The sequence below is a fragment of the Mustela nivalis genome, assembly GCF_964662115.1.
Source record: "Mustela nivalis genome assembly, chromosome: 11".
NCBI classification, from domain to species: Eukaryota; Metazoa; Chordata; class Mammalia; order Carnivora; family Mustelidae; genus Mustela; species Mustela nivalis.
In genome coordinates this window covers 25,330,178-25,357,758 of record NC_139030.1, presented here as the reverse complement: position 1 = coordinate 25,357,758, position 27,581 = coordinate 25,330,178, and the positions used below count along the sequence as shown (strand labels likewise).

General features: G+C 34.2%; 1 protein-coding gene across 1 annotated transcript in view; it reads left to right on the top strand.

Moving 5' to 3' along the window:
* Positions 1 to 27,581, top strand: part of LRP1B (LDL receptor related protein 1B) — a 1,916,825-nt gene that overhangs the window by 1,814,048 nt on the left and 75,196 nt on the right. Inside the window, exons 78-83 of the mRNA XM_082690181.1 lie at positions 3,003 to 3,226; positions 3,926 to 4,032; positions 14,249 to 14,365; positions 15,956 to 16,129; positions 18,218 to 18,343; positions 23,489 to 23,653. Of these exons, the coding sequence (XP_082546307.1) occupies positions 3,003 to 3,226; positions 3,926 to 4,032; positions 14,249 to 14,365; positions 15,956 to 16,129; positions 18,218 to 18,343; positions 23,489 to 23,653 (913 nt within the window). The remainder of the gene's footprint in view (positions 1 to 3,002; positions 3,227 to 3,925; positions 4,033 to 14,248; positions 14,366 to 15,955; positions 16,130 to 18,217; positions 18,344 to 23,488; positions 23,654 to 27,581) is intronic.

Genomic DNA, 27,581 nt, shown 5'->3' with positions numbered 1-27,581 from the left:
TATGGAGCCCATTATAAGGGGTGATTTTTTAAAAAAATATTTTATTTATTTATTTGACACAGTGATGGAGAGAGAGATTACAATAGGCAGAGACGCAGGCAGAGGAAGAGGGGGAAGCAGGCTCCCTGCTGAGCAGAAAGCCCTATGCAGAGCTCCATCCCAGGACCCTGAGACCATGACCTGAGCCAAAGACAGAGGCTTAACCCACTGAGCCACCCAGGTGCCCCTATAAATGGTGATTTGATATGATATAAAGGGTGATATGATTTCGGTCTTAGTTTCCTTGAAAATAGGAGCATCCTGTTGCTTTCTTGTTATTGCTGTTTTTCTGTTCAGTTCTTTTCTCTTCAGTGTTGAGAATCATTGAGCATTCGGTATGTTGTGAAATTGATGAAGATGAACATCGGGTAACATCTTCACCCTGATGCCAGTATTCTCTGAGAATCATCTTGTCACTGACGATTTATGTCCATAGGTTGAATTTATCGGGTGTGGTGTCCTTTACCCCATATTCTAACTACTTTAGTTGATACTGGAATGTCATTGGGGAATCTCTTGATCAGGGAACCAGAATATAAATGTATAGATTTAAATGACTCCATCGGTATCTCTGTGCTTCACATTGGAAAGTAACATTTTTTCCCTTCCCCTAAGCCATATTTTTTACCCTAGTAATATGACATAAATCTAATTTATACTTCTAGAATTTGCCATTAGTAGAATCTTCACAAATCTGCATACTTGACAAAGTATCACTTAATCAATCTTCTGCATGTTCTAGGGAAATAAAGAATTTGGGTTTTTAATTGTCCACAGTCCATGTGTAGAAGTATAGAATGGAAAGATAATCAGGCTTTTTTTTTTTTAGAATGAGTAAAACAAAATGAAGATCCTAAATACAAAAAGAGGAACTTTGCATGGAATTTGTCCTATTTTAGCAAGGATACTATTAGGATAAGAAATCGTGTGTATATTTACATCGGATAAAGGGAAACTAGGTATTTTTCCATGCTCATGCCAGATAACCAATATCATATTTTTTTGCATGTTGATGGTTTACTTTACTAGTGTTAGAAGATGATAAATGGATTCTGGACACTAGTCCTTTATCTGATATGTCGTTTGCAAATATCTTCTCCCATTAAATAAAAAGTTAAAAAAAAAAAAGAAGATGATAAATATACTCCAACAAACTCTAAACAGCTAATAATGGTTATTTTCTCCATAGTCTGCCATATTTATAAATTTATGACTTACACTGACATGTCCATGCCATTTGTTCATGTATTTACTTTTAAACACTGCCAAATCAGGGTGAAAATTATAGTTAATTTAAATACTGGAACATTTGAAAATAATTTTGTGGTTTAGCTAGGACAAATATTTATGTTCTACCCACCTGTGACTATTATTTATATTGTGTTTCTAAAGCATATTGTATCGCAGAGTGCTTTTTGTTAAACATCACTGAGCTATCACTGGGTAGATGGATAGTACCTATTGTTAGAGTTGAGAAATAGGTAACTATTCATAATTTCAGTTTTTAAATCAATATGTGAAAGGACTGATAATAAAAGTTGTTAGGAATTTCTATGGGTTCTGCGTTTAGTTCAGGTCGCATTTTCCTTTCTTGAGATCCCAGTAATCACACAGCAGGCAGTGGCTTGTAATTCTTGTTTATTGACATCTCATGTTCTTTTTTGAGTTCAGTTTCTCTTCTTTTAATCCAAGTCCACTCACTCCTTCAGTAAAATTTGTTCGCTAGTAATTCACTCAAGAAACTATCATGTGTTAAAAACCCATATTTCCACTGGTTGCCAGGTCCTAATGATGCTATTACACATTGACCACATGTCTAGTCATAATCACCTTCAAATAATTGTTTCCATTCATGATATAATACCCCTGGGTATCCTTTCTCACTTTTGGTTATGCACAATAAACCTGACCATGTCAAATTAATTATGACACTAGTTCCTACTCAAATTGTCCAAGTTAATTGAAGGGCACAGAGTGTATGTTATTTTCCTGTCTATTTGCAAAGAACTCCTTTACTTTTCTGTCTTACAATAACTCAATAATACAATATAAAGCAGAAAATCCAAGCTTGTGTATTTAATATAAATGAGATATATTGTAACTTCCCTTAAAATATGTTTAAGTACAGTACCTTTCTAAATGAGTCCACATTTACTAATATTTTTTCAATTTTTAAATCAAATTATATATGGTGAGAATGCAGAAAAACTGGAACTTCCTTAAGTTGCTTAAAAGAGTGTATATTGGTAAAAAACTTTTTGAAAAAAAAAAAATGCTAGCAGTATCTACCCAAGCTAAGTATATGTATACCTTAAGACTCACCAATTCTATTCCTTGTTAAATACTCAACAGAAATGAATTTTTGTGTCCACCAAAATGCATGTACAAAAATATTCATGGCTTCAGTTCAGTGGCCTAAGGCTATAAATAATCCAAATAGATATCATCAGTAAAATGGTGAAAAAACTGTTAGCATATTCATAAAATGAAATACTACCCATCATAAAATAATATTAGTAACTGACATATACAACAGTATTAAAGAATTTCATAGATACAATGTTGAATAAAAGAAGTCAGAAATAGAACAGTATGATGCTATTTATATGGATTTCTTAAACTATTCTATTTTGTTAGACATCACAATTACGGTTAGTCTCAGAAGAATCCTGACTGGGAGAAGTCACAGGTGAACTGTCTACAATTATAGAAATAGTCTAACAGGATGGTGTTATACAAAGGGAGTGATAGGTTAAACTCCCATGAATATTGCAATTAAGATTTGTGGAAATTATAATATCTATAAAAATTAAGAATAAAATGGAACATTTTAGATATTTTTAAAACCTGTGTAAGACACCTGACCATGTTGATATTATTCCCATACATTATTAATGTATACAGACCTCCCCTCCACCACTTTGCTTTTGAAAATACTGTGGTGTTGTTTTGTTTTCTTTCAGTGTCCTGAATTTAAAAGGCCCAGGGACATTGCAGTTGACTGGGTTGCTGGAAATATTTATTGGACTGATCATTCAAGAATGCACTGGTTCAGTTACTACACCACTCACTGGACCAGTCTGAGGTACTCTATCAATGTGGGACAGCTGAATGGCCCCAACTGCACCAGACTCTTAACAAACATGGCTGGAGAACCCTATGCTATCGCCGTAAATCCTAAAAGAGGGTAGGTTAACAAGTTGACTATTTATATTTCTTGATACGCATATCATTTTTAGAGATTGTTTTCCCACCTCTTCTCTGTAGTTTTCCTTCTATAATAAACGTTCAACATATAATAGATTCACAAGGCTTCTAAAATTTCCTCTACTTCTGTACAAGAGCATGAGCTTTTCACAGCAAATCACGGCACAAAATACACGTTTTCCTGAAAGCTTGCTGCATGATATATTCTATGTATGAATGTGTGTGTGTCTTATGTGGACATTTCAATAAACACATAACCAATATGGTTAACTAAGATTGAATTTTCAAGACATTAACTATAATATTGAACGTATGAAGTATGGAGTATTAGTATTTTGGCCATTTGTGATAATAAAAGATGAAGGTGTACATAGGAACAAATTTAAACAATTTTAACACAAATATTTCCTTTCCTTTGCTTGAATTGTTCTTTTTTTTACTCTTTTACTTTTTTCATTTACAGGCAGTGACCTAAAAGGAAAATAGAGAAATGTTAAATAAAACTCCTAATCATCTACTCTTATTGGAAATTCCCTGTCTGTAGGTTTAGAGTTGGGTCCAGGAGTCTGCAATTTCAGGGACTCGGGGGTGGTTCTGATGCACATGGTCTGAAGGAAACCTGTTTTGAGGAGCAGAGCTGAGTTAGCTGCAAGCTAATCCATTTGACTTGTCTCGTCAGGATGATGTACTGGACTGTCGTTGGGGACCACTCCCACATAGAAGAAGCAGCCATGGACGGTACTCTGAGAAGGATTTTAGTACAAAAGAATCTGCAAAGACCCACAGGTATGATGTATTTCTGACGCAGTCTAGAATGTGGAGCAATATGTTCAGCATATTAGTGTTACAATTCTTTCCAGGTTTGTTGGCAATATAATCATTTTTATAAGCAGATAAAATGATTTATAGATCACTTTATGAAAGTCATTAACATTTCATGTTGTATTTTTCCAACTTGAAAGTCAAGGCCTTACCATATTGCCAGTGATATTATGGGGATGTTATTTGAAAATTGCCCAAGTTGCAAAGCCATTTGTAGGTTTTCATATATGTGGAATTTTTACAGTTTATAATGTATTAGGGTATTTTTTACTGATATATGTTAATGATGCTGGGACAGATGATAATATTCCTAGAGGATCAGAAACTAAATGGGCAAAAAAAAAAAAAAGAAACTAAATGGGCAAAGAGGTGGGAAAACAAATAATTTCTGTAAAAGGCAGACATTATGATTCCTTGCCCTTTCATTCACAGCTCTTTTTAACCAGGCTTTAATATCCCTCCCAACTGTGTCATCTAAGCTACCACTCCAAACTACCTATATTCCCACAACTGCTCAGGAGCCTGCGTGTTTTGTTCTACTTGCCTGTTTTTCTCCCATTGCATTTTCCTCCCAGGCTCCCCATCTAGAATGTCCTTCTGACTTCTGTGCACCCAGATGATTCTTATTCACCTTATAAGGTCTAAGTTTAACACTTCTTCAATGAAACATTTCCAGAACTAAAGGAGCCTCAAGGCTCCTTCCTGTTCATGCCATACACAACATCCCTCAGCACTATACCCCGAAGTAGAGAATACATGTCTAGAGTACATATTACTTAATAATTGTGCTTTATAGTATCTTACGTAGTTGCAATTTTATTTATATTTGGTACCTATATTCTTATTAACTGTTAATGTGCCATAGAATTTTTCCTTCAACTACATTGTTTTTACTCTTTATGGAAAGGAGCAGTCTTTGGGGAATTAGTTCATTTACATAAGTGTGTCTCCAGTCACTGATTTAACAAGTACCAATTGAGCACCTACCTACTGTGAGAAATTGTTCAAGATACTGAAGACAAGTTCTAACCCTTGTGAAGAGATTACCAACTGTCATGAAACGTACCTTCCTCCAGAGAATGGAATATTTAATATAAATCATGCCAGATACTAATAAGTGCTATGTGAAAAAGAATGAGGACTATGGGGGGGAGTAGAATTATGAATAAGATTATCAAAAAAGTCATCTCAAAGGTGATATTTGAGAAGAGAACATCATAGAGGTAGGAAGCTATATGAATATGTAAGCAAATAACTTTCCAAACAGAAAGAACAGCATGTTATGAGTTAGGAGTGAGCTTGGCATATGTCAAAAACAGCAGGGATGTTAGTATGCCTAGGAACATATGAGCAACTCAGGAAAATGTTGGAAATGAGGTTGCCCAGGTGCCCAGTTATAGATCATCTAGGACCTCAAACAGACAGTTAAGGAATGAATTTTATTCTAGCTTTAAGGGGAGACACGGGAGGCAACTGAAGAGTCAAGTGGCATAAGATGCTCAAATACTATTTTCATTTTTAAAAGAACTTTAACTGTCTTTTTAACTTTTCTATTTTTAACAAATTCTGGACCTACAGAAAAGTTGCAAAATTAATTTTATAAAAAAGTTCTGTGATATTAATAAATAACATAACCACAGTATATGTAACATAATTTTCATCTTAAAGAGGGATTCTGGCAGCAATTTTTAGAACTGCCTGTTGGAGGGGTCTTAGGAAGGCCTGAGACAGGAATTCTAGTAAAGATTATTTATGAGGGGAGTGTCGTTCAGGAGAAACCTGTAAAAGATGGAGAGATAAAGGGAAAGACACCAGAAAGACTGTGTTTCATGGAAACTCTCATTTTTGTCTTGAGCCACAGGGGATGTGCTTTGGAACATAAATCCCACAGCAGGGAGGGGTCCTGTTTTATATGCTCCATCAGTCATTGGTTGACCTTTAGGCTCTAACTTCCCAGCGAGGCTGCTGCAGTCAGTTGAGCACAGTTCTCCCGGGAAGAAGGGCAAGTATGATTCCTTAGCTCTAAACCAGCAGGTAGTAGACTAGTATTTGGTATTATCTCCAAGACTGGAAAACGACCTGAAAGATGTTACTGGAACAAGTACTTGAAGGATAGGTAGGCATTTGAGAGGTGGGCAGATAACCCATCATGGTGTAGATGTTATAAAGGTGTTCTTTGAAGTCAAATATATCTGGTTTTTGAATCCTGAGGGATTACTTATTACCTGTGAGATTTCAGAAAGGAACTTATTATCTTGAAGCTTTGATTTTTATCACTGGCAACCAAAGGATATTGTTGTATACATTGGATGACATAGCTCTAAGCCAGGAGCTGCAGTGTAAAACCACATGGCACGTTTTGTGATATTTGGGGTCATGGCACACCTAGAAGGGGACAGGATAGGTAATGTAAAATGAACTGAGACTAGAGAACTTTAAATAACATGGTGTTCTGCCATGACTTTTGAGCCAATAACAAACCACTCTACAATTTTGATTCAAAGAGTGATGTGAATAAGGTAGGTTTCCAGGCTTATTGCTTTGGTAGTATTGTGCCAATGAAATAAATAAATACAGAGCTAAGAGACCAGCTAACAATCCATTGAGTTATCTTGTGGAGAGCCGAGAATAGCATAACTCGAATAGCAACAGGGGAAAAGGGGAGAATGTAAAGGAGACAAAGCCGAGTTTGCATAGTAGAATTTACCAAATGCATATGAGAATAATGGAAGAGATAAAAAATGTGTCAAGGAGGGACAAAAAGTCATTAAATTAAAACTATTCATATAATTATCTTCTTATTTCCTTCATTTATCCATCCATCTCTCCTTTCATTAAAAAAATATTGGATGCTCACTATATGCTAGACACTAGTGGTCATCAGAAATATGGATCTGTGCACTCACTGAGCTTAAATTTAGTGTGGGGGACCATAAAAAGAAAAACCAAAAAAGTGTATGTGCATGTGTGTGTGTGTGTGCATGCACAAATATTCGTGTGTGTAAATGGCTCTGATAGAGAGGAGTGGTTCAGCATGCAGCAGGTGCCACATTAATTATAGTGGGGAGGAGAGGCTCTTTGAGTTACTGATGGTTAAGGTTAATTGCTAAACTGTATGAAGGCATAGACATGGGGAATGATGTTGCAATGCAAAGTAAAGAATGGATTTGAAGGCCCTGAGGTAGTAAAGGCAGAGTATAGTAAACAAATTGGAAAATATCATGAAACAAGGCTTAGAGGGGTGGGTAGGGGTCAGACCACGCAGGATGTCAAAGACCATATAAAACAAATACTATTGCTTTACATTAAGTAGATAATAGGATCTGAGCAGACATCCAAAGGGACATGTCAAGAAAGGAGTTGATGTGGGGCTCTCTAGCCGATGTGACTGGGTATGTGTGACTTTTCTTCTCAGCAACTCTGCTTTGAAAACTTCTGCCTCACTTACAGGCAGTAGACTCTTGGAAGCCATTTATTCACTCATCCAACTAATACTTTTTTGTGTGCCTACTATGTGTCAGGGGTAATGTTAGGCATTTGGAATAGAGGAGTGAACACACAGGTCCCTCTTCTTGTAGTGGCTATATAGTAAAAATATAATGTTTTAAAAAGTAAATTACAGAGTAAGTTACAAAGTGTTTTGTGCTATGGAAAAGAGAATGTTAATAGAGCAGGAAAAAGAGTCAGAAATGGGGGTACCTGGGTGGCTCAGTCGGTTAAGCACCTGCCTTCAGTTCAGGTCATGATCCTAGGACCCTGGGATCAAGCCCCTCATGGGGCTCCTTGCTCAGCAGGAAGCCTGCTTCTCCCTTCCCTCTTCCCCCACCAACCCCCCACACCTTGCCCTTGCTCTCGGCTCTCCTGCTCTTGTGCGCTCTCTCTCTCTCTCTCTCAAATAAAATCTTAAAAAAAAAAAGTCAGAAATGATGGAGAGGAGTTTTCCATGTGACATTATTAGGTCTACAGAGTAGAACCTTGAGAAGGTGCCCTTGAGCACACTGTGTGGTGCTGTCAGTCACAGGCAAGTGTTACAGGTGTGGATGTGACCCCGGCTGAGTCAGTCAGTGGGAGAGATGGCACAGATAATTGAAAATTTTAGTTCTGGAGCTTAAAGCTTAGGGCTTAAGCTTAAGGTTTGGGAAATTAGCAAAGAAAGCTGATATTTAAAGCTGCTGGAGTTGTTAAGATGGACAAGGGAGGGGAAAACAAAGAGGCTTCTTAGGGTAAAATTTTGTGAGATGCTTATATTTAGAAAAGACCCAGTCATCTCGTGCCTGGTTGGCTCAGTGGGTTAAGCCTCTGCCTGCGGCTCAGGTTAAGAGCTCAGGGTCCTGGGATGGAGCCCCACATGGGGCTGTCTGCTCAGTGGGGAGCCTGTTTCCCCCTCTCTCTCTGCCTGCCTGTGATCTCTTTCTCTGTCAAATAAATAAATAAAATCTTTAAAAGAAGAAGAAGAAGAAGAAGAAGAAGAGACCCAGTCAGCATTGAAGACTGCAAGGGTGTTTGAGCAGTTGGAACAAAGCAACAGATTTCAGTGTCACAACAGCTGAAAAAATAATTTCAAAAGAAAGATGTAGACCTTATTGGGAATACCATAGTGACTTACATAGAGAAACTATAAATTAGCAGGAAGAGCATAAGCCCTCCATTTATATAAGCTTGAGTTAAAACTGAGAAGCCTGTGTAAACTTCTGAGGATCAAGTTTCTTATTTATAAAATGTATGTGATAATACTAACCTTATAGAGAATTCATAACAATGTATTTTTTTAAAGATTTTATTTATTTATTTGAGAGAGAGGGATAGAGCACAAGCATGGGGGAACAGAGAGGGAGATAGGAGCAGACTCCCCACTAAATGGGGAGCCCAACACCTGAGTAACCTGGGGTCATAACCTGGGCTAAAGGCAGATGCTTAACTAACTGAGCCACCCAGGCATCCCTATAACAATTAATTTAAATCAGATGTTAAAACCAATATAATTAATTAACATAATGCCTTTAATATCTAACAAGCTAAGAATAATTATTCGAAACAATATGTCATGTATTATGCTAAAGCCTCATATTATTCCATATAATGTAATTCCATATAATTCCATAACTCCCTAGCACTGATAATTATTTTATTCATATTTTAAAATGTCATTTAGTATATTTTGTTAATTTGATTCATTTTCTCATTGTATATCAATTAGAATTCTGTAAGATTTTTAAAAATCCACAAGCCATATATAAAACTCTATTACTTCATGCCTCCTTGCTTAATAAGTGACTTTCTTCATACTGGAAATGCTGGTTTTGTATTCCTAAGCAAGATTTTATTCTATCAGGCAAAGCATCTCCCAATGTTGTCTTTATAGTGATTAATAACTCCTGAGTATTGTTATGCTAAATGTTATTGATATAAAAATGAGTCAAGAACAAGTCTCATGCGAGCTTTAGGAAATAATAGATAATTTAGACTTCATAAATAGCATAGTACTAGAGAGTGATAACGAAGAGTTGGCAATGAATTAGTCATTGTTCTACCTCTCTCTACATGCACACCTTATATGTGGAGAGGCCCATGTACTCATGCATATGTACCCTTGAGATATCCTTCTACCGATGTACGTTTGTTACTTCTGTCTTCCCAGAAACATCTTAAGACTTGCTTGTACCATTTTTTCTTGGTCTTTTTCCTTGGTGTATGTTGATAAATATTTGCCCGGACTCCAACATTAGTATATTGAAATCAGTAACTATAATGACACTTCTGTTTCTCTCCAGGTGCGATATGCTGTTCTTTACATTTTGGGTTCATTGGAAATTCTGTCTTTCATTTCTGGATTCATGAATGAATATATGCATGGAATTGCAACACATTTGATGAGACTCTGTACTTTCATAGGGTGTAGATCATATCCGCAGGAATGAACAGCAAGAGGAACAGATATGTCTGTCTATCCCTTGAGAGAACCCTTGCATTTCAGGGTTAGAATTTTACTGTCCAGTTGAATAGTTAGTCCACCACTTACTTAGCTAGCATTATGTTTGTTCACTATGAGAACTGCCATTACAGACTTTCCAAAACCATGATGAAAATATCTCAGTTCTCTGGGCTTTCATAGCACTCATTATCTCCATAGATGATACTTCATCATCTACTGCTTCAAATGATATAGTAGAGGATGAACTCTTTCTTGTATATTTTGTGTATCCAGTAAGACCAAAAACAACTTAAATCAAAACAATTACTTGTGTTTATATGTATACTGAAGAGTATTACAGTGCCCCTACTTGATGTGTGCTTTAGAGTAATTATGTACGGAATGAGTGAAGAGATGAACGCCTACAGTTTTTAACACTCTAACCCATAGTATGGTTTTATAGCCTCTTTTGACAAATGGCATACTTGTTTATTTTATTAGACACTAGGTTAAAAACAAAAAGTATCTTCTGATTCAATCCATTGTGTGTTGGTTGAGTAGCATGCTCCATGAGATTAGGAACACGATCTATTTTGTTCTTTGCTACATACCTAGTACCTGACAGTGCATAGTACAAGAGAAGTGTCTTATGAATATATATTGGGTTAATTTATAATGGGTCAGGTAAGGACAATTTCCAGTTCTCCCTCCAGTAAGAGAGCATGTAAGATTATGAGTTTGATTTGAATAACATTTTATTTGATACCTAGCAGTTTATTTATGTTGCCAAATCCTGGCAATTTCTGAGATTTTGAAGAAGTACACATTGACCATGCACTGGTTATAATTACTAATTGCAAATTCTTTTTTCCTTGGACAACAAAGGTCTCTAGTTAAATGAAATGGATAAAACAAGAGGATCATAGGAGAAGGGAGGGAAAAATAAAATAAGCTGAAATCAGAGAGGGAAATAAACTGTAAGAGACTCTCAACTATCGGAAACAAACTGAGGGTTGCTGGAGGGGAGGTAGTTTGGGGTAACTGGGTGATGGGGATTAGGAAAGGCACGTGATACAAGGAGGCCTGGGTGCTATATACACTGAAATCTATCTCTGAAACTAATAATACACTACACATTAGTTAATTGAATTTAAATAAAATAAAATAGGAAAAAATTTTAAAGCTATTTTTGGAACTCCTTAATCCATTTATTTTACTAACACTCAGATAAGGGTGTGTGTGTGTGTGTGTGTGTGTGTGTGTGTGTGTAACTTTAGTTTGGAATCTAAGACTGTAAGTAGGCAAACTACTTCAAAGAATACTTTTTTAAAAAGATTTTATTTATTTATTTGAGAGAGTAAGTGAGGGAAAGCACAGAGGGAGAATGAGAGAGAGAAGCAGACCCCTCGATGAGCAGGGAGCCTTAAGTGGTACTCTATCCCAGGACCCTGGAATCATGACCTGCTCTATCCCAGGACCCTGGAATCATGACCTGAGCTGAAGACAGATGCTTAACCAACTGAGCACTCAGCCACACTTCAAAAAATACTTTTAACAATTTTTTAAATAAATTTGACAAAGAGGTAAATATTTTCAGCTTTTAGATCCTTTTTATTATCTTTTAAATCAAGAATATGGTATTGCACACTTGCTGGCTAATACTACCTTACAAATATTGGCTTTCCTTTAGCACAGAATGTATATAGTCTTTTTCTCTATTTCTGGAAATACAGTGATTTTAATTTATTACTCTCCAGCTGTTCTTTCTTAACTATCACATTGGTATTATGGCCATTTCTTGTAAGATTTTGCTTTAACATTTTCTTTCTTCCTTCTTCTTCTTCTTTTTTTTTTTTTTCCCCCTTTAAGACCATAGTGGAAATTGGGGAATTAGCGGGAGGATCTTGGAAATTTTCAGAGTTTACCTAAAGTGAGATTCAAAAATCCCTAAAATGTAATCATAGCCTTTGATATCATGGGAAATGTTGAGAAAATGACTATATAACTAGGTTTATTATTATACATTCCTAAAACTTAGTGAGCCTGTCTTTATCTTTTAAAAGACCTCCAAATTGTGATTCCATAATGCTAGATTAACTCAAATGGCACTTTATTTTAAATTTTCTGTATTTACACAGACTTGGTTCCAAATATCCATCATTCCCAGTTCAGCTAAAAAAATGACTTTCTTGGGAATTGATTTTTTTTTCATTTTATTATTGGTACTTTATTAAAGACAAAAAGGAGATGTGATATTTTAAAGATAGAAATGAACTTGTTCTTTCATATAAAATTCACTCTCATCTCTATAACAAGAGAAGTTAGTTGATTCCTTTATTAACTTTTTAATTTAAAAGACTATCTCTTTTATTAAAGGGCTTAAGAAAAAATCAAAATCATCGATTTGTGGATTTTGGGCATATAAACTCCACTCATCTGAAAGCTTTGTTATATAATTTTTATCTAGCTATAATGCCATCCAATAGTAAAATATGTGACCGGAGCTGATAAAGATGGGTATGTCTTAGACAAGCCTAGACTAATAAGGCAATATAGGACATTTTTAATAAATTATTTACTGCTGCGGAATCTAAAGCAACAATATTGGTAATTAGATTGCATGGCACACATTTCTTTTCTTTTTTTCTACAGTTAACAAATTTAATATCCAAATGTAAAGACCAATTTGGGGGACAGCTTATTTTAATCTACTATTTTATTGTATTGCATCTGTGAAAGAGAAAGGAAAGTGATTTCAACCTTGCTTAGACAACTGTTTTGAAATATAATGGGGGCAGCAGGAAACTGGTTCATTTTATGGTTCATGTTACCTGTAATTATACATGAAGAAGCAAAATCATAGCTCCCAACATGTTCACATTAGCAAATCAATCATTGAGCAGAAATTGATAAAACATAAGCCACTTATTTTAATTGTTAAATCGTTTCTCAGAGACTGATTGGACATAGTACGTCTTTATATTACACTTAAGGAACAAAATTTGTATTTAGTTTGATTGCATTTGGGCTAGATCTACATGCTTAACTAAAAAAAAAAAAAATTGATTCTTATATGGTTTTCACTGTGAGTTGAGTGTTTTTGTATGTTTTGGTTTTGGTTTTGGTCTTGGTTTTTCATTCTGATTGTCAAATCCTGGACCTACCTACACAGGAATCCAGTTAGCACAAATTCAAAAACACTTCCCATTCAGTTGCCTTGCCATGGAGGTGTATCTTAGTTCTTACTGACTGTTCAGCCTGGGAAAGCTATTTAACTTTCAGCTGCCAAGGGTATTTTAATTTCTTTATATTGTTTTTATTATGTAATACATCATATATAAAAGACTAGCTGTGTCACAAAAATTAGACATCGGCAGTGAAGTCTTACTATAGAATTCATATGTTGTGATCTTTTCTATATCGAAGGAAGTTTACTTCAGATATCTTTTATGTCGGTGATATTTTTATGAGATATTTTATGATTATATTTCATAATCACATTATGAAATTAAAAAGTAAAAAATTGAATAAGTAGAAAAACATTATTTTTCCACATCTTTTAGCCCATTGTTATTCACTGACAGATAAGTGATGATAAAAAATAAAGACAAGCAGTCCCAGAGAAATTTTAATGATTAGAGTGAAAAATTTAAACACAACTAGAACCTTAATTAAGGAATTTGCCATTCATTCTTCCCTATGATAAACATCCATCTTTAGTCAGTTTAAACTTGAACATGCATGCAGGTGGTTCACATCATTGGCCAATTTCAAATGGGTGAAAATGTCTTATGAGTAAGCCTTTTGTATTCTGAGAAATGTACCTTCCTGAAGATACTAAAAATATAACTAATTACACTGAATTATTAGAAATAAAGTTTGGATAAATTATTGAAGTAATGAATTAATTCTGCATGTATTATAAAGATAAAAACTAAAAGATTACGGAAAAGTATTTTAGAAAAGAGCTATAGTTAAGAGACCAGTAATTTTGGAAAGGAAAAATATATAGGGTACTTTTTCCTTTGTGAAGTAAAGTTTTTAACTACAGCTTAATACATTCTATGTAAGCTATACATATGTATTGCACATAAGGAGTAATTATTTCATTTTTCCCCTAATTTTTACAGTATGATGATGTAGACTGGGTAATTTCTTTGAAACCTGAAGAACAGCATCAAACATGATTATACATTAAGAAGTAAAAACATAATTTTAAATAATTTCAATGTTATTTTTGTTATTTGTCCTCATGTATTGATTTTTCAGGTCTGGCGGTGGATCATTTTAGTGAGCGAATATACTGGGCTGACCTTGAGCTTTCTATTATTGGCAGTGTTCTGTATGATGGCTCTGATTCAGTAATCTCTGTCAGTAGCAAACAAGGTTTGTGAAGCGCTTTTGTTTCATCTTTTAATTATTATCGAGAGTGTTAAATAATGGTACATAAGTATAAATACAAAAGCTTTACATTTTAAACTTCCTCAAATTCTTTTTCCTTGCAACTTGTTGCTCTTACTAGAGATCATAATTTTCATTCCTACTAGAATAACAAGAGGCCAGGCCAGAATTTCCTTAGCATAGGACAATCACGGCCCATTGCTGCCCATTTTCAGAAAATATTCATTCTGTTCCTTCTGTAGATACTACATTCTGAGGTGAACACTTTAAGTAGTCAAGATTAGAGCCTTTGAACACAAGTTTTTACTTCAAATTGCAGTGATAGCAGGCAGAAATGAATTACTGTGTATAATAAAACATCATTGTAACAATTGTACATCCCAACAAAAAGCAATGTGTAAAATTCACTTACTACTTTCAGTGAGTACAGAATCTACTTGTGCTCTTCTTCTGTAGTACCCTTTTGTATCCCTGCCTCTATGCCTACCTCCTGTTATTTATTCTCATTCTTGACTGTCTATGCCTCACATTTGCCTTGCCTGGAAGCCTCAGTTCTTTCTGCTGAAACTGATTTCTTTCTCTTCTGTTTTTCTTGCCCCTCCCCACAACAACATCTTCATTTATTTACCACAAATTGTTTATAATATGTACTGAATATAGCTTTTCTTTTCTTTTTTTTTTAATAGAAGCAGAGGAGTTGAAAAAAAATAAATAAAGTGAACTTTCATTGTGCCTTTGCCCAAAGTGTGTCTTTTGTATGATGACCCTAGATAGCAAAAAAAAAAAAAAAAAAAAGAAAGAAAGAAAAAAGTTACACATTGCTATAACTGATCACTGTAAAGTTAACCTGTTTCAGCTTAAGTGCACTGAAGAAACATATATTTTTTAAAAAGAACTTTATGTTTTACAACCTCTAGATAAGAACTAAACTATAAATGTCTTTTTGCATGTTATACATTTCAGTGTCAAAGGTTAGATTTATTGTTTCTATCATAAAAATCTCTTAAAATAAGTCATTTCTTAAAACATACAAAATGATAGCCTCTCTTATTGTTAGCCAAACTAGTCATAGGCATCATTACCATTTGCTAGTTTGTTTTCTTTGACCCATTTCTAAAACAATGGTAATGTCTTTTTTTCTCTATTTTTGGTCAGTCAGGCCATCTAATTTGTTCATTAATTTGATCTAGAACAAATTTAGAATTTTGTGAACTGTCTTTCTGTATGCAATGGATAAGGCTAACCTATAGCTTTTCTTTTGTCTGCAAACTGTACAGCAGATCACTCTGCATACAGTAAACCCCCAGCAAATGCTTTGTGGTGGCACAGATGGTTAAAGTGATGATGGAAATGTTTTTCATGTTGTGAGTGATATGTTTAGGATTTCACATATTCCTACTGCAAAGAAATTAATTCTAACAACTTTACAGCTAATATTAAAATATTATAATTCTGAAAGATTTTTTTTAAACAACAGTAGTAAAATTCTCTACAGAATCTTGAATAAACTTGGTTTTAAGTCCGAGCACTTATTTCCATTGCAACTTTTATAACTCCACCTTTTAAAAATTCTAGGCTTGTTACATCCACACAGGATTGATGTCTTTGAAGATTATATATATGGAGCAGGACCTAAAAACGGTGTATTTCGAGTACAAAAGTTTGGCCATGGTTCAGTAGAATACCTAGCTTTAGATATTGATAAGACAAAAGGTGTTTTGATATCTCATCGCTATAAACAACTAGACTGTAAGTATATTTTTTATTGTTTTCGACAAAAGACAGTATCTTAAAATATTTAACTATTTCAGTATCTTAATCCTTTGAGCTAAGAAACTTTAATGTTGATATTATAAGACTTTTTAATCACCAAAGTCAAGATGTAAATCATACAAAATTTTATTTTGCATTTGATTGTGCTTCCTTGGCTATAAAAAAAAAATACCATTCTGTTTTTCAATAAAACCTCTGACTTTATACATTAACCATGCAGGTACTGAAATTCATCATTAGCCATTTTGACTCTTGTTACTGTTAATAAGGAACAATCATAGCATCAACATTCCATCTTTAAAAGCAACTGAGAAGGGGGTGCCTGGGTGGGTCAGTCATTAAGCATCTGCCTTGGCTTGGGTCATGATCCAAGCATCCTGGGATCCAGCCCCAAATCGAGCCCCACATGGAGTCCTACTTTGGGCTCCCTGCTCAGGGGGAAGCTTTCTTCTCCCTCTACTGCTTCCCCTGTTTGAATTCCCTCTCTGTCTCTCTCTGTCAAATAATAAAGAAACAAAATGTTTAAAACTTAATTAAATAGATAAATGAATAAACACAACTGAGGAGTGCTGTTTTCAAGGGTTATATTTTCTCTGTTTATTTTTTATTGTACTTTCATTCTAGAAAGGAATAAATCATTGATGCAGTTATCTTGAAAAACCGGTTTCAAACACAATTATCAAAAATATTGAAGAATAAAGTAAAAAATAGTGTGACTGAAATTCTAATGATCTGTCTTTATGTATGAGTTTAAACTTCAAGAAACTTTAAGATTTATTGATAAATTTTTGCTGCAAATAAAAAGAAACTTAACCCCATTTGGTGTAATTATATGGCAAGGTAACAATTGATATTTGTCCAAATCAGTTTTGGAAACAGATTAAAACGAAAGATAGTCCCCTAAGAACTTCCTGAAATCCTATCCAAACTTTTGTTGCTCTTTACCAATGATCTGACATTTTTAGTTCCAGGGTTAGTATGAGGACATGGTATCATCCTCTAGTTGTCATTCATTCTTTCCCTTTTCCTGTTTCTTTCTTTCTTTCTTTCTTTCTTTCTTTCTTTCTCTCTTTTTTTAAAGATTTTATTTATTTGTTTGACAGAGAGAAAAGAGAACAAGAAGGGAGAGTGGGAGAGGGAGAAGTAGGCTTCCCGCTGAGCAGGGAGCCTGATGTGGGACTCTATCCCAGGACCCCGAGATCCTGACCTGAATTGAAGGCAGCTGCTTAACCAACTGAGCCACCCAGGTGCCCCTGATTCAGAGTCAAATATTACCACCTTCATAAAAACTACATAAGTAAATAAGGCTTTGCCCTGGATAGAATAGGTATTTGAGTAATGGTTTTAACTGAGTCAAAGCCATTCTCACAGTCATCATTTCACTAGTTAGGTGTCATTTCTGTTTCATTCTAATGACAGATTCTCTAAGGAGAGCCATGGAACAGTTATGACTGCAGAGGATGCTAATTGGAGAGAAATTTAGACAAAAATAAATGTGGCAGACATTTACATGTACACAAACTGCAACCTGATGGAAAGGAAACCATGTTATCTCTGGTTTTTAGAGAAAAAGGATCCTCTCCCTTGTTTGTGTTTTGAACAAATACAGATGAATTTTAATCCTTTGTAAATACAAGGAGGAAGTTGTTTCTGTCTGTTCAACAGTTCTGAAACTGCCTAAAATGAGGAGTAGGTCCCCCAAACCCTTCAGTTGGCTTTACCTTTTTTTTTTCTTAACATAAACCCAAAATCTACTTGGATATCTCAGACCATCTCTTTTAGCAAAAATAAGTCAGATGGAAGAATGACAAAATATATGTTTGAATAATTCCTTCTCTCTGTGGGAAGTGTAAATCAGGGTAAATTACCTGTTAATGATGGGTAATGGATAAGAATTTCTCTTACCTATAAAGGAGAATGGTAACACTGAAATAACATATACCCAGTGGCGATTGTTAGGATTTCAACATTACTAATGTATCCTTTCGCCTTGTTGAATTTTATGTTTCTGAAAACTACGGTACTTACAGTCATGCGTTTCTTTGTTTTCTTTGTTTTAATCAGTGCCCAATCCATGCTTGGATTTAGTATGCGAATTCTTGTGTTTGCTGAATCCCTTTGGAGCTACCTGTGTGTGCCCAGAAGGCAAATATTTGATTAATGGTACTTGCAATGATGACAGCCTACTAGGTAAATAAATGTCATTATTCTGTAAAGAATTAATTTGTATGATAAATTTTCACCCTTCTTGAAACTGAACAGAATTAGCTACTCAATCATCAATGTAGTAGCCTTGATATCATTGGTTTTTGAATGCCTGCATAAACTACTCTCCCTGGTGATGACTTCCTAACAATTCATTCTATAGTCACAGAGCTGCACTGAGCACTTACTATTCATTTAACACTAGATTAACTTTGAAGTCATACACCAAATCAAGATAATTTTATATAGCTCTTTATCAGTGAAGATAACGGTATTTCTAAGGGCACCATTTCCTTATAAATTTAAACCCAATCTTAAAATTACTTATTCATTCATCAAGTTCATGATGAACAACTATCTTGCCCAAATGCTAATTTAGAAACTGAGGATAAGAAACTAAATTGTACTTTCTTCTGCATAAAATTTAATTCACAATACATACTACTACCAACATGAATAAATATTTTGAGGGCTTATGAGAAAAGCGTAGCAGTAATTTAGAAACAAAGGACTAATTTAGAAACAAAACTGACAAGATTTCTTTATTCTTAGAGCTCATATTTTAGAAGTACATTAACATTGAAACAAACATTTAAAAAAGTAAAACAGTATTTCAGTTGCTTATTATAAGTATTAAGTAGCAAAAAAATCACAAAATAAAATAACAAAAATTTAAGAAAATAGTATAAGGAGAAAGAGAAAAAGGAGACATTTCTCAATTAGCCAGGTAGACTGATGAGAAGTTCCCTCATAATCAAGACACTAACTCTAATGGAAAGACAAATTACTATTAAGTGAAAAGAAAATCCACACTTACTAAATTTTATGACACAGACAAAAACACCATGCTCTAAAATCCCTTGAGGATCACATTTTTTCCAATGCGGTACACTTAGGATCTCTTCATTGCAGGACTTCCTACCTGCAGTATTTTTCTCTGTTAGAATGAACACCTCACATGAAGACCATGTCTTTGCCCTCAGTCAGCATCTCCACTCCCATATCATTTTCTCATTGTTCTCTACTGGGAGTTACAGGTAATCTGAAGACTTTTACCTTCCAAGGCTCTAGGTGTCTAAAAGTACCATAGTTCCCTCATTTAATATATATTATTTAAGTATTGGATATGCAAGGCAGAAGAGGCTGCAAAGAGGATACAATGAATGACGTAACCACCAATAGATATTCTTGTGCATAGTGATAAGAGAAGAGACAGAAGAGACATTCTGCTAACACCATTAGCCGAATTCGGGCGATCATCCAATTAGAGAATTGATTACAATTTTCTATAGAATATGAACCTAGGACAAGGTCTGCCAAGACAGAGGGGATTCAGATTAAGTGGGCATGAGGATCAGAACACGAGACAGAGGAACTGAAAAGGCACGAAAGTAAGGCATGTAAAGAAAATAGTCATTTATTTTAGTTAGTCTCTAACACGTCTGAAACAGTGTTGTGGGTGACAAGGTTAGAAATTTCTTAACAGAGAGCTAATTGTGAATCATGATTGGTATTTTGGATGAGTCCTTTAGTGCCAGTTCTTGAAAAGGGAGCTGTCACTGGTACTAGACTGCACCCTTTCTCTTTATTGATTATCTTTCCAGTGAGAGTGGCTGTGATCTCAGCTGTGATGATCAAATGGGAGAACTAAATGGACATTTTCAAATGTTATTAGGCACATTTTTCACTAGCTGCTCTGACATGGTCATGTAGGTGAGCGATGTGTGGCCGCATATTCTCCTTAGCCTCTCAGAAACAGGTTGTTTAAAATAGCAGTCTTTCCCTGTAGAAGATGTGCCACGTTTTTATTAGTTCCACACACACTCAAAGCCTGTGATCAGTGATCTCCACAGGTGCGCCCCCACCCTGCCCCTGTGTACTGTGTCCACTTACACTATTGGCAGGGTGGGAGAGACCCCTGAGACAGAGATGAAGATTCTGCACAGACCTTGTCTACTAATGCCACCAATGTGACTTTTCCATTGACTCAGATGTAGTGATGTTTTTATGGTCAAGTTGCCTATAGTTTTTGTTGTTTTTTTTCATTACAACTAGACATTAATATCCTTTTTTTCTTCTTTCTTAGTATAAATTATGTATCTAAAACCCAGATGTATTTATCCAGTAATCCAGCAAATACACAGGAGGAAGTTGGCCTGGGGTGGATCTGAGGCAGAGCTTTGGTATAGGCCGAGATCTATCCATTAACTAATGTGTTTGGCCCTGTCATCCCTTAGTCTAATTTCTTTTGCAGAAAATTAGATTAACAATTAATAGTACTACTACTTGTAATAATAACAAATATTTTGAAGGCTTATGAATAAGGCATAATTTAAGTATATGTATTATTATATTTAATTTAATTTAATTTATATTTAATTTAAATATATTTAATAATATAATATTATTATATAAGTCCCTCAAATCCCCAAAGATAGTATGGTCATTGCCTCTGTTTTTACAGATAGAAAATTGAAGCATGGAGAGGCTCAGCTGATGGTCTAACATTGCTTAATAATGGTGGCCCCCCAAGGTGAACCTAGGCATTCTCCAGTCTTCACCAGCACATAGTCCACCTCAGTGCCTCTATAGCTCCCAAATCACCCATATCCGGAGTCACTGAAAAGACCAGAAATGACATATATAAAATGCCTAGCACATTGCTTTACAAAAAGTAGACACACAGCACTCTAAGATAAATCTATCATTAAGTAAGTAAGAAAATGAAATAGATTTTGGTGTATTAATTCATCAAATTTTATAGTTTTATGTTTGGAATGAGAAAGCATGTTTGTCTAAATGTACACTTACCCAAGATCTAAAACGTTTTTTGTTTTAAATTCAATTAGCCAACATATAGTACATCATTAGTTTTTGATATAATGTTCCATGATACATTAGTGGCATATAACACCTAGTGCACATCACATCATGTGCCCTCCTTAAACTTTGTAAGAAATTTCAGTTTTACTATTTCAGATTTGATTGAAAGGCACGATTACAGAATCCTCCTAAAAGTTCATTTTGTAATTTAATTCTCACATTTTTTTATTAATTAAATTTATTTATTTTCAGCATAACAGTATTCATTATTTTTGCACCACACCCAGTGCTCCATGCAATCTGTGCTGTAATTTAAAATAAATCTTATGTTTTAAATAATCAGAGTGTTAAAAAATATTCACATTGGCCTCTATGCATATGAGCCTTGGTAGCAGACAGTTTAGACCACCTTGGTGAGGAATATAAATAAATAGATTGCAGAATTATTGATTGGTGTAGATAAATGCCAATTAATTTTTTCCTGACATTAACATTTGATGTAGCCAAGTTTTTCTGCCCTTTGTAATTACTTGCCTTTCTCTAGCTGCTATTGTTAAATGATGAGACACTGAATATTTTTAATCTTCATGGAGGAAATTTGAAATTCAAATGTTACTCATTCTTGGAGAAGTATTCACCTGCTTTTTCCTATAGTTGATTATAATTGCTGGAGCTTGGCTTCTGGGGGTGATTTAGTTATTGACAAATGCAGCCTTCTTTTTCATTATAGAACTATTACAGTTAGGTTTTGAAGCTCCACTTCTATTTCATCAAGCAGGGTTCTATTTTAAAATTTCTAGCGCCTAATGAGGCACATTATAGAAATGCACATGTTCTAACATGTAGAGATTTTGAATATCCATGTAGTTTACAGAGAACATTTACAGATGAAAATTGACTCCCCTATAATAATCTTAACTATGATCATAATGCCTTAAATATTTATCTTCTCTGTTTACATTCACAACTCCAGTCAGGGATATCTATGGTGAACGAATTAGAAATGTTTGGTTGAATTTTAAACCAAGGAAGTATGTATTTCCATTCTAGATCTTTCTTGATAATTCAACCTCTGTATTCAACTCTTTGCTTTACAAAGAGGCAAGTCTCGGAATTTCTGGTACTGCTCATAAATAGTCTCTATTTATCATAGTGGATGTGATATTTGAGTCATTTTTTTTTATTTGAAGGCACTGAGGCTCTTTAAAGTGCTCTTGTGATTCTTGCAGTGATATATATTAACACTTCTGCTATGTGTGGGCCAATGGATCTTGAACAAAGAATACAGGCTGTTTTGATTTTACCTTACTTTATAAAAGAGGTGTGGCTTTAGTAGAAGGCATATTCTAGAACAGAATGCTTCTCACAGTACTCTCTCTCAATCATTTGTGTTCAATTGGGCATCACGTCCTCCCCTAAGTAAAGCAGTATTTCTAATGGAGTAAGACCGTGTAAACAGTAACCTGAAAAAATTATTCCAAACTAATTCTTATCATAAATAAGACTCATCATATTTTTAAAAATAATTTTGTAACCCCAAGAAATGACCATCTTTTTCTTATCCTCAGCCATAATATATTAAGCAAACAGATGGTATCTAGCCATTTTCCATATGGAAATTTTACATATGGAAAATTTCTGACACTGTTTTATCAATATCTTATACCAAACCTATGTGACTTTTAGTTTTGAGTTGTTTACACATAGTTACTAAGGATGTATATCAAAGAATGTATTTTCATTGAAATATTTTTCTATACTATAAATTATGTATGTTATATCTGTATATATATAGATATATATCTAGTATATTTCCATATTCATTAAATATTCCATATCTAATAAGTATACTATATATATACTTTATATGCATATATCCCTCACACTATAAATTTATCTTGTGTATTTCAGTTTGGTTTAATCTCAAACAGTCCTAAAACTAGGCCATATTTGCTTATAACATAAAGAAAATGTATTGATTAGAAAACATTTCATTTTTAGTAAGTTTCAGTTGGTTTTGTTATGTAATGTCTTAATAAATACAAGAAATGGTTAACAACTCTTTAAGCCTAAAGAAGAATAAAAATTAAGTCAGTATTTGTATTCACCATTTAACAGCGGTTACAATCTATTTCTCTATTTTCAAATAGTATTTATAGTAGTTTTCTTCTTCTACTTTTATATTAGAGGTACTTATGTGGGGAATTTTATAAAAAATTTGAATATTTGATTTTTATATAGTGAGTTGTTCTTATTCTATCATCTAATGAAAAGCATGCTAATTTGTACATTCCTTCTTATAACCAGATGATTCATGCAAATTAACTTGTGAAAATGGAGGAAGATGCATTTTAAATGAGAAGGGTGACTTGAGGTGTCACTGTTGGCCTAGTTACTCAGGAGACAGATGTGAAGTCAATCACTGTAGCAACTACTGCCAAAATGGAGGAACCTGTATACCCTCAGTTCTGGGTAAATATTTGAATTTCATTGTGCATCCAAATAATTTGCCTTTTTCCTTACATGTGAAAATATAAAGAGGATACTTAGAGTTAGAAATTTAATTCCCGGTGTCTTTATAAAAATAGATTAACACAAATTACATTTAATTATTAATTCAACATAATAGTATTTGTTCTAAATTCTGTATATTGAAGTTCAAGTCACAAAATGTCACAGTAATAATGCTCATTATCGTGAGATGACTGTGCACCATGTAACAGGGGTCAGGGCTTACAGGTATTCTGATGCTGGCTTAGAATGATTAAGTAAAGGGGCGTCTGGGTGACTCAGTGGGTTAAGCCTCTGCCCTCAGCTCAGGTCATGGTCGCAGGGTCCTGGGATTGAGACCTGCACTGGGCTTTCTGCTCAGCAGAGAGCCTGCTTCCTCTTCTCTCTTTGCCTGCCTCTCTGCCTACTTGTGATCTCTGTCTGTCAAGTAAATAAATAAAACCTTTAAAAAAAAAGAAGAATGATTAAGTAAAATCATTTCTATAAGCTTTATATGTTTGATTCCAAAATCTTTCTCTTTTTTATTTTTTAAATTTTATTTTTACATTTCAGGGTAAAGTGTTTTAAAAAAATATTTATCTAAGTTTCAGTTAACATTCAGGTGTACAATATAGTGATTCAGCACCTCCATATAACACCCAGTGCTTATCACAAGTGCCCTCCTTAATCCCCATCATTAACCGATTAACCATTAACCAATCCTTCACTACCTACCTCCCAGCTGGTGACTCTCCATTTGTTCTCCATAGTTAAGAGTCTGTTTCTTGGCTTGCCTCTCTCTTTCTCCTTTTTCCCCTTTTTCTCATTTGTTTTATTAAATTCCACATATAGAATCATATGGTATATGTTTTGACTGACTTATTTTGCTTAGCAAAATATTCTCTGGCTCTATCCAAGCTGTAGCAAATGATAAGATTTTGTTCTTTTTTATAGTTTAGTTATATCACATTGTATGTATATACCACTATTCTTTGATCTAGGCTATTTCCGCAATTTGGTTCTTTTTTTTTTTTTTTAAATTTTATTTATTATTTGACAGACAGAGATCACAAGTAGCAGAGATGCAGGCAGAGAGAGGGAGGAAGCAGGCTCCCTGCTGAGCAGAGAGCCCTTTGTGGGGCTTGATCCCAGGACCCTGAGATCATGACCTGAGCTGAGGGCAGAGGCTTAACCCACTGAGCCACCCAGGCGCCCCCATAATTTGGTTCTTAATAGATAATGCTGCTATAACATTGGGGTGCATCTGTTCCTTTAAATTAGTATTTTGTATTTTTTTGGGTAAATACCTCATAGTCCAACTGCTGAATCATAGGGTAGTTCTATTTTTAACTTTCTGAGGAATCTCCATACTGTTTCCTAGAGTGGCTGCACCAGTTTGCACTCCCAACAGTGCAGGAGGGTTCCCTTTTCTCTACATACTCAACAACACCTGCTGTTTCTTATGTTGTTGATTTTAGCCATTCTGACAGGTGTGAGGTGATATTGTAGTTTTGATTCGCATTTTTCTATTAATCAGTGATGCTGAGCATATTCTTACGTGTATGTTGGCCATCTGTATCTCTTATTTGGAAACGTGTCTATCCACGTCTTCACATTTTTAAGTTGAATTATTATTTTTTGGATGTTGAGTTTTATAAGTTCTTTATATAGTTTGGATACTAACTCTCAGATATGTCATTTGCAAATATCTTCTCCCATTCCGTAGGTTTATTTTTGGTTTTGTGGATTGTTTTCTTCACTGTGCAGAAGCTTTTAATTTTGATAAACTCCCGACAGTTTATTTTTGCCTTTGTTTCCCCTGTCTCAGGAGACATGTCTAGAAAGAAGTTGCTTTGGTCAATGTCAAATAGGTTACTGTGTATGTTCCCCTCTAGGATTTTTATAGATTCCTCCCTCACATTGAGGTCTTTAATCCATTTTGAATTTATTTTTGTGTATGGTATAAGAAAGTGCTCCAGTTTCATTCCTTTGTATGTTCCTTTTTAACTGAACAGTTAGCCTAATGCTAAACCTCATTTTCTATTGAAAATTAAATTAAATTAGGTTAAATTTAAAATTTAAGTTAAATATAAATACACTCTATCAGTACGTCTGATAGCATCATAATTCATATCTAAAATCATAACTGCTTTATTGGCATTGTAATATAGTGTACAATATGCTTTGAAAATATCAGGATAGTATTATGTTAAGGTATACTTGTTATATGTATATATGTAACATACATATATGTATACATATATGTATATGTATACTTGAAATTCTTATTAATTTATGCAATAGCTCTGTTTGCAAAAAGTGTTTGCTACAGTACATAAGTGAACATTAAAATATAGTTTTCTACTTAATGCTATTATATTTAAAATGTGTTCCCATGGGAAAAATTAACCCCAGTGCATAATAAAAATATAATTTGTAAATTCCAAAACTCAGTGCAAAGGACACTGAGCAACTATTAAAATGAAATTTATGCAGATTTAATTCTACTACAATAAATGCAAATTTAGTCAAGTGGAAAATTAATCCATATGATCTTCACATCCCTTACACTGTTAATTTCTGTCTTACTGGGAGTTTTCACTGCTTCTATTGCTTATGCTATTCTTTGAAGTGTTTAACATAATGCTAACTGAAAGAACCACATGAGGAAGTATTTTCAATGAAGTTTAGAGGAACCAGACTGTTTCTGATTTGCATTCTAGTAGTAAAAGCATTACTCTTTCTTTAAATATGATAATTTTATGTCTATAGATATTTTTGACTTATGATTAATTGATAAATTAAGGTTTTCTAGATACTTAATAGAATTCTGAAAACCTATGCAGCACCTTGACTGAAATAAAAAGGCACTAGGTCTTACTACATATTTTCATTCTAAGAGAAGCTACTCCTTACAGTAGAGTGTATTCTATTGCTGTGGGAGAAATTGCAGTACTGGGACCATGCAAATGAAAACTGAATGGATGTGTGGTAAAAGGATACAACCTGTAATTGTATTTTAGCAACACAGATACCATTTCCTTTAGGAGAGAAGTTTTTCTTGCACAAATGAGTTGTTTAAAGATTTTATTATTTGATTGTTGATTTTCTCATTAAAATAATAAAATTCTGGAGATTATAACCAGATAATTTTCTTTTATTTGCCTTCAGAAATATTTAAATGGAAAAGGTTTGGTACTCCAAACCATGAATATCTATTCAATTTGCAATGGATCCACAAGGACAAATCTCTATGAAACACTGAATTTGCTGTTCTGTTAATGGATCCTGAACTATAGGTGGATACAGCACAACTTCTAATGTTTTGTTCAAATCATTTGCCCAGATCTTGCTGTATCCGTAAAATCTATAATATATCAATTTTATCTTTGCACCCAGATAATTAGATCTTGATTTACATAGATAACATGTTCAGAAAAAATATATATATTTCAAATCAGTAATAGAAAGGAGTCCTTATATGAATTTAACTTGCTATGTGGCCATGTAGTTTATTGTCATAGAGCAACTAATTATTAATAATAATATCCTATCCAATTAAATCATACACAAAGCATTTTTTATGTTTAAAAATATGGTTTTATAAAAACATTATTTGGTATTATAGACTGTAGAACCTCATTATCTCCACACAAATGTTAATTTGTGTAACAAATCCCCATGGGCAATTCATGGATTTATTCATTGTTGGTTTACTTATGGTTAAGCCTTTTGGCAAATTCCTATGTGGACAGTATATGACTAGGGTCTGGGGCAGCCTTAATTAAAACTTATAAGTTATGACAGTTGTATAGAACTGTAATAACTGAACAAAGGAAATGTCACCAGTTAATTAAAAGCACACATCTGAGAGGCATAATTAAAAAATTGAGTGTTTCTTCATTCCTCA